Here is an 8,569-nt window from a genome sequence, read left to right on the forward strand (position 1 = left end):
CTCGGTTTTCTTATTGTCCAGAGTCCATAAAACTCTAGCTGTGAGTCCGTCTCACAAACACATGCAACACTGCTGGATGCCTCGTTTGACATTTCGATTTAATTATGTTAGAAAAAGTGTTTTGAGCTCATATTGACTCATCATCACGTGCAGAAGTATTTAAAAACAGTGCGGCTCAAACCAGTTTTGATTTGATTCCTCTACCTGACAAAGAGCTAATTTTGGTTTGAAACATACTTTTGCACTTGTAATAAAATAGAAGATTATTGGAAGTATTTAACAGCCTTTGGGCTGAAGGGATTAATCTGTTTTTGTAGTTGATTAACAGATTATTGATTCACATTTTTTGAGCAAAAATGCCAAACATGCTGATTCCACCGCCTCACTACTCGCACTTACTTTTATTCTGAGGGTTTAACCTGAGCCAGGCCATACAACAACAATCATACAGGCTTCAGTACAGTAGTGTTGGTTGTTGCCCTAACCGGTGTTGCATCTCTTTGTGAGGTGGAAATCACAACTTCCCTTCAACACAACTGATCTCCATGTGAAGCAAAACTGTTTTAATATCCTCTAATACCTAAACATTACTATCAGTGACCAATATGGTTCTGATATATGTCGCAGTTTAATACCCAGCCCTACTAAGAAACATAGAATCAACATCGAAGGAATTACATAAATATCTACTAACAAACTGTAACTGTATTATTCTAATGGGGGGGTGGAACTACGTACCCAATACCCTCCTCTTACCCAGTTCGCCCACTGCAGGCCACCCTGATCACCCTCACCCACTCACTCTGAGGTGTTCCTCTTTTCAGAGAAGACTCGCAGGATGAACTCTCCCTCCTGGTGCGGCTCGTACGTGGAGGGGACGATGACATACTCCCCAGAGCTCAGGCGGAAACGCTGGGTCACCTCGCGCAGGTTGATGTAGGACTTGCAACGAGCCTTGGAGGAGTTGAACAGGAAGAAGTCCTTCTGCATGTGCTGCTTGTTCCCATGCATCTGGAGTGGGGGTGGGGGGTGGGAGTCACAGTGGAAAAAGGAGGAAATGATGAATGGAAACAGTTCATATGTATTAAAACATTCCTTCATAGGTTAGTTAAGACCAGGATAATTGTATAAAAACTGTGTGAGGTGTAATTAACTTGCAAACTGCTGCTCCACTGTGAGAGTTTGGTTTACACCTTCCTTACCTCCTTTGGCACCTGTAGAGAGACAGAGGCAACATCAGTGTTTGTGTCACTTAAGGATGCAAATTAAAAGCTAATTTCTCTTGTGGTGTCAAACATATTAATGAAACTGATTCCAAAACAAAGAGCAACATAAAAACCTGTGATTTACTTCAACATAATTTGGTACTGAAGAATTATGAGGCATAAAATGCAACATGTGCTATCAAATCTTCTAAATTAACATGACAATATTTAAACTGTGCCGCTGTAATAAAAACAACCACAGGCTATCAGCAGGTGTTGAAGATTCAGTGGAAACACAAAGTCTCTCACCTCGTAAATGGCGAATCCGATGGTGAAGAGGTTGGCTCCCATCTTGCGCTCTTTCCGCCTGTTCTTCTGCATCAGAGCCACCACGAAGGTGCAGCCCACTTCGTTGTCCTCGGGATCGTCATCCTCCTCCAGCAGACGGAGGCGGTACTGAGGGTTGGTCCAGAAAGTGTCTGCGGGACATTTTGCAGTATTTTCATAGGTGTAATATTTTTGTTTTTTATTAGATTTCTGTTTTTTGAAAACGGTGTAGTATTGAGCGCCTGCACTTTGGAACGGCCTACCTGAGTAAATCTGCTAGCCAAAATTGGTTTCATCTTTTATATTCCTTTTAAAATCACACTTTTATATGAATTTACACAATATTTTCTGTGTATCCTTGGGATTTATTTCAGTTTTTGTTATTTTATATTTTATTTTAATCATTTATTTTATTTTACTGCCAAGTATTATGTTTTTTTCCCCTTGCGTGTTTTTAATGTTTTTAATCTCTTTTTTAATAGTTTCTCTGATCGTTGGTTTATTTGGTTGTATTCTGTCCATCTCATATATTGCTTTTAATCTTAATCTTTATAATATATTTAAGTTAAAAAAGTGCTATACAAATAAAGTTATTATCATTATTATTATCATTGATATAAAGAGTAGAGATCTAAAACTACATTTACCATATAAAAATATAATTCTGGTAGTTTTTAATTGGACAGAAACTGATGAAATGCTGTCAGACTTGATTCTCTATATTATGATAGTCAACGATTAAACAAGCAGTAGATACTCTTCTGTTTGTGGGTTAAACTTCAGAGAAAGTGGTAAATTCTGGTGTTGTTCTGCAGATTGAGGTACCTGGGTAGTTCCTGCAGCCCCCGGCGGAACAGCCTCTCACCCAGCGACCTTCGTTCACAGAAACCGTCCACTTGTGGATCTTATCGTCCTCCAGGGCGTCAGGGGTGAGGTTACAGATCTCAATCTTAGTGTAGTTCTTCTTGAAGTCCTCGAAGGACATCCTAAATGGGCACAGAAGAGACATCTGGCTAATATCTCTACATCTTGCAGCTCAGTACATTTCCCAACTCCCTCTAAATACCAATACAATGTATGGAAGTGCTCTCCTCATAATATTACTGCGGCAACACACTCACACTAGTGGTAAAAAGCAATTGTGTTAGAATAATTTTTGTCACAATCTGCCTTCTGTTTGTTTTAATTCCATATAAACTAAAACTAAAATAATCACATTTTGAACAGAGAAACATGAGATCTTGCTAATTAAACTGTAAAAATATGCCATTTACCAGAACTCTCCATCCTCGGCACTCTGGTGCTGCAGCTTATCTTTGTCAGCCTTAGAGAGCGTGGTCCACTCCTTAGAGCTGATGGACAGAAGGTCAAAAATAGTGAAATTGTCAAAAGTTACGGGGAAAAAAAAGAAAAGTAATATTACAACATCACAATTGTACCTTTATCAAACTCTTATCTCTGCTGTAACAGAAAAGTAGGACTGAAAGTAAAAGATTTCATTATGATGGTTAAAAACTCCTCACTTGTCACTCCAGGGACCGTTCCATTCCACTTGACCCCACGGGTTCCTCAGACGCACCAGACGAACCTTACTGTCCTTTTGCTGAGATGGTTTGCACTGTAGGAGGATGCAAAAAAACAATTAAATGCAGCATTGACACCTGTCACATTAACTACTTTTTTTGGATGATATATAGTCCCATAAATAATTGCAATAAACAATATTATTATGCCAGTGATACAACTATTACCATAACAATGCATGAACAGCCTTTCAAAGAGCAACAAACTTTACATTTTTAAGAATATTCAGACACTGGAATGTAAAAGAAATATTAAAATATCCTCAATAAATAAAATGTTTAGGCGCTGTGACCAAGTCTTATAATGGTGGAGAAAACCCTGCTGTTTATTCTGGCAACATGTTGTTTAAAACATTCTTTATGCACAACAGGCGATAAAGAAGTCAGCAAAAATGATCGAGGTCAAGTCGTATATCTTAAAATAAGTTGTGACAGGCAATAATTACACATCGCATATATTGCACGATGAGTCGACGATAATATAATTGCACGATAATATAATTATTGTTTATGTTGTTACTGTGTTGACCTGCACATTACAGCACATTACACACAATCAATCAGCCAGCTTTACCTCGTCCACTGCGGTCACAGAGTAGGCGTGACCCTTCACAAGTCCTGTCACAGTACGAGTCTCAAAGCGAGCAGGAACCAGGGACTGCAGATACACAAAACAAAAGTAAAAGCTCTGAATTAACAAATAAAATGCACCGTGACATTTCAACCAGCAGAGAGACAAAGCTTTTGAGTTTACTCTGATAGAAAACCCCGGTTATTAACGTGGGAATCACAGTCCTCATCCTCTGTACTGCAGTTACATAAAAAATGTCTTGACTCACATCAATGGAGCAGCCCATGAGGGAGCCTCTCTCCAGAGCTTTCTTCATGATCTTATAGAGCTCTTTGGGAGCCTCCTTCATCTCGTAGAACTCAGTGACTCCACCGGTGAAATCCTCCATGGCCTCGGTGGTGTTTCCACCCTTCAGGGCCTCGTAGGAGCCATGCAGCCTGGACAGGGAGGAGCATAGATGTCACATTTAGATTTTTAATTCGTTAATTAAGACATATCAATGCATCTGTCTTCTGTGTTATATGTACTGTTACTATGTGAGATACATAACTGGTTAAAGTTATTTTTATTCTTCCTCCTGTTATTTAGCCCAACTTAAGTGGTGAGTAATGTTTTTCTACGCCAAAAAGGACATATTATATGACACAAAACTCCTGCCCACACACATATGCTAATACAATCTGTAGAAAACTAAAAAAAGCAGCTACAACCTGTCTCAATCACAAATTTGCAATCCAGTAAAACAGTGTACTTATTTAAGCCCTGTTCTTTAGCCGAAGCTAAACGTTAAGACTATACTCAGGGGCGGATCTAGAGGGGGGAATAATATAGTGTCAAATGTTGTCAAATTTAACACATCTAGATTACTAAAAAAAAAATGAAATTAACACATGATTAATGATCTGTTATGGCCACATTTTAGACTAAATTCAGTGTATTTGGAAGAATGTTTAAGGATTTGGGAAAAAAATTTATTCACCTTAGATATTTCTAGTCAATGCTTTACTGATGAGTTAAAATATCTTCATTTGGGGGCTTTTCCAAGCTAATTTTGATAGATTAGTTTCTGCCACTCCTTAAAAGGGCCAGTGTGTAACATTTATGAGAATCTATTGGCAGAAATTGAATATTCATTGGTATGTTTTCATTTGTGTAAAATCAGTGGAAACTAATGTCTCCATAATTTCATTTCTACAGGAACCCAGAACAGACAAACAAAACACTAGCTCTAGAATGGGCCGTTGAGGCCACCGTAGTTTCCCCTTTCACACTTGAAAGCAAGGGAGTTGAAATATGCCAATACACCACTAGATGCCACTGAATCCTTCACACTGGTCCTTTAAAATCTCCATGCCACCTCATGACTATGTCTCGAGATCCGCTGCCTGAGAACATTGCACCAGAAAACACAACAAAAAGCTCTCCAATTCTCCTCCACAGGGATAAAACAGTTCACTGCTCACTCACTTGGCATAAGCCTTCTCCAGCAGGGCGCTCCAGAACTCGTTCCTCTCAGCGGACTTAGTGAAGACCAGCTGGTTGTTGAAGGTGGGGATGCGGTCGTCAATGACAACATCAACCCAGTCGCCATAACGCCAGAACTGGAGGGCAGAAGGGGGTAGAACAATAATGAGAAAAATGACATTCCTTCAGCTTCTACGAAATTTAAGCTCTTGAATCAAAGGAACTTTATCAGGGTTATTTCTCTGTTTGAAGTTAATGTTACACATCCACTGAATGAATGTTGTTTTTCTCATTTGTTTCAATAAACTTGATTGTAATGAGGCTAAAATGCTGAAGGTAGGACTGAATATTAGGATTTTGAGACTTTGCGTTTCTGACCTGGAAGTGGAAGATGCCACCATAGCCCTCAGAGAAGCTTTGCTCCTGGGGAACAACACGATAGAGAAGCTTCTCATTCAGAGTGAGACAGGCGATGGCAGCCAGCAACCAGCAGTCACCTGAACACAGAAAATCATTTCATTGAATTCACCTGAATACAGTTTTAATGTATTTTATTAGAGCAGAGCAGTTTTTAGAGCAGTCACATATCATATGCAACCACAGCTGGGGTGATTTCATCTACTCTTGGGCTTATAAATGATTTAAAAACGTCTACTAATGGATTTTGAGGACAATGTGTTGATGACCTACTTTATGGATTTTGGTAATTCAACAAGAAAACAGCTGCTATTGTAAAGAATATGTACCTTTGCAATTGTGATTTCACTCACAACAAAAACAAAGACTTCTCTGCTGGACATATATAGGAAAAGACCGCCGCCGAGCGCTGACGTTTGTGTTTTCTGATTGTCCAGGTGTGTGTGTGCGTGTGCGTGTGTGTGTGACGGGGTGTTAGCTGCCACGCTGGAAACAATGTACAGGGGATGGTTAACAGTGTCTGCCAGGACCTTTGTCCCCTTTGGTCCCCTTTATTTGCAGACTGAACTGAACAACAATGAGAAGTGCTGCTGGTTGGATTCCCTTCCAAAAGAATAAGCACAATATAGGGAGGCCATGTGCGGGGGATTGATGGGATATTTGCTACCCTGTTACCCCCTAAAAGCTGCCTGAATACAGACTGTGACTGAATGTCGAATGCACTGAGAGTGTTTCCATACAGTATAGCTTCATACAGTCCCGTCACACTGTATGTGTACCTGCTTTCTGTGTTTTTTTTTTGCTTCAGTCAGTGAGTTTAAACAATAACAAGAAACAATGAATACACAGAACAATGACAGGACAGGGTTTTAAGGTGGATTTGGATGGTCCTTTTGTTATTGCACAGATGTGTTGTTGTTGTTATTTTAGCTCATTAACATTAAGCTGGGGTTGATTACAGGTCATTGCAAAGTCAGTCATCATTGAAACGTTCCTTCATTGTAGTTTGGTCCAAATCCCTCCCGTCTTTGCGTTCTGAGTCAGTTGATGCTGTGATACTGTGCTTAAAGTGTTAAAAGAGGCATAATTTACCAAGATCTCCCTGGCAGATGTCTGTCCTACTGGCTCCTCCAACAATGAACTGAGGGTTCTCACAGATCTCCTGTAGACAAGAATAAACAAAAAGAGTCAACTTTAGGACAACAAGGATCAATAATCAATTTCATAACCATCCGATTGTCTTAGTCTACGGATTAAGGAAAGTTGTATGCTTGTGATTTATGTAAATACTGACTGGTGGTCTAAATTACAGTTGTCTCTAAATAGATGAGTAATAAAACATCCATTATACTAGAGCCATCAAGCCAGAAAATAGGAAATACATGCATAATGACACACAGGACAGTAATTTAATTCCTATCCATCCATGTAGGGCTGGTGAGGAATATTTTAAGCATCTCCAGGTAAAATCCCACAGCTGTTAGATTTCCGCTCAGGTTTGAAGTTGCTTCGTATTAAAAATAGTGTCCCACCTCCCACATGTGTGATTCATCCCCTCTTTATTTAACTTTATGCTCCTTCCCAGTCTAAACCCCCTCCAACTTACCTTTGGCCTCTTCCAGACGATGTTCTTGACCTTGTTGGACTTGTGTCCGAGCTCCTTGAAGCCCAAAGACTCCACAGTGGCCGGGAAAGAGTCATCCTCAAACAGGGTCTTCCTCTGAAGGGACTCCTGTCTCAGAACGGTGAAATCCTGGCCGTTGAAGCGGAGGGGCTTGTTCAGAGATCCTTCCCCATCTCTCCTCTCTCGTTCCCGGATCAACCGGTCACAGAAAAAGCCAGACGGTGTATAGGGCATCTCGTCTCAGCTGACTTTTCTTTTTTTTTTAAAACTGGCTTTTGCCACTTGTACTAAAGTCTTACAAGCCTAAAAACCCTGGCATAAATCCAAACAGCTAATGTCTGATTGGCTCTTTCCTTGTGTGACGTCGCCCTCCCCTTCGTCACAGAGTAGATGCAAAAGCAACAGGTGTGAAAGAGACATTCACTTCACATGCATTCACCTTTGCATTACCATGCACATACACACATATGCACAGAAACTCACACATCACATAAACGTCTATTTGTTGCTCTCCCATTGGCTGAACTGAACAATGATCTCTCCCTGGCTGTGGTGCTACGGTGCCATCATTGTTGGGTGACACAAAGGCCAGCGGGCCGCGCCAGAGGCATGTAAAGAGTGGCCAGTAGATGCCCTGCCTCAGCAGAAGGCATTCAACCCCTTTAAACCTATTCTCAATGGAGCTCAGCATTGAGCAGTCTCAGCATAACTAGAGCAGGCTAATGCTATCAAGAGGAGTATCATCCATTTTTAACTCTGCTCGGAAAAATACAAATCCAATTGCAGCATAGATGATCGCCAATAGACTGTCAATGTATACTGTATGTGTATGGAGCGGTCAGCCGGTCTTAAAGAGAGTTAACATTAAAAGGAATCCTAACGTTCAGGTTGATATGATGGTTCAGAGGTGGGGTTTTTCCCTTCAGGTATGAAGCACATTCTGGAAGAAGAACTCAGAAAACAGAAAAGGATAATAAATATAAATTTATAAAACCATAGGATGGAAGTCAGTCTCATCACTATCTAGTCCTGTTATTGTTGTTGCTTCTCAGTTCTGAAACAGCCTCCGGCAAAGTCTCAGAGTATCCGAATCAGTGCATAAAACATCTTAAAACCCATTTGTTTTCTTTGGCTTTTTCTTTTTGGGTTCAACACTTATGTATCTATTATTTGACTCCTTCTTTCTCTTCACTTCCTCTTACACTCGCTGCTGTTCCTAATAATGTCTCATACAGGTATCTGGCTTATTCCAGCATTTCTTCTTGTACTATTTTGTATCTAATGTAAGCAAACATCTGGGTTAGGAAGAGGTCAGGTCACACATCAACACAATATTCTTAAGTAAAATATATGTTTTATCACTAGCGAGTCTGAGAAC

General features: G+C 40.2%; 1 protein-coding gene across 2 annotated transcripts in view; it reads right to left on the reverse strand.

Annotated features, from left to right (window-relative positions):
• capn3a (calpain 3a, (p94)) overlaps positions 1 to 8,120 on the reverse strand; it is a 14,017-nt gene extending 5,897 nt beyond the window's left edge. For both annotated transcript variants that reach the window (XM_035673702.1, XM_035673701.1), the window contains exons 1-12: positions 7,174 to 8,120; positions 6,660 to 6,729; positions 5,529 to 5,647; positions 5,154 to 5,287; positions 3,955 to 4,123; positions 3,690 to 3,773; positions 3,056 to 3,150; positions 2,807 to 2,884; positions 2,358 to 2,518; positions 1,515 to 1,684; positions 1,203 to 1,214; positions 803 to 1,011 (exon numbers count right to left, since the gene is read on the reverse strand). In XM_035673702.1, the coding sequence (XP_035529595.1) occupies positions 803 to 1,011; positions 1,203 to 1,214; positions 1,515 to 1,684; positions 2,358 to 2,518; positions 2,807 to 2,884; positions 3,056 to 3,150; positions 3,690 to 3,773; positions 3,955 to 4,123; positions 5,154 to 5,287; positions 5,529 to 5,647; positions 6,660 to 6,729; positions 7,174 to 7,425 (1,553 nt within the window). In that variant the 5' untranslated portion in view covers positions 7,426 to 8,120. The remainder of the gene's footprint in view (positions 1 to 802; positions 1,012 to 1,202; positions 1,215 to 1,514; positions 1,685 to 2,357; positions 2,519 to 2,806; positions 2,885 to 3,055; positions 3,151 to 3,689; positions 3,774 to 3,954; positions 4,124 to 5,153; positions 5,288 to 5,528; positions 5,648 to 6,659; positions 6,730 to 7,173) is intronic.
• Between the last annotated feature and the right edge of the window lie 449 nt (positions 8,121 to 8,569).

This window comes from Morone saxatilis, unplaced genomic scaffold (assembly GCF_004916995.1).
Source record: "Morone saxatilis isolate NCDOM2014 unplaced genomic scaffold, NCSU_SB_2.0 Contig3, whole genome shotgun sequence".
Taxonomy (NCBI): domain Eukaryota; kingdom Metazoa; phylum Chordata; class Actinopteri; family Moronidae; genus Morone; species Morone saxatilis.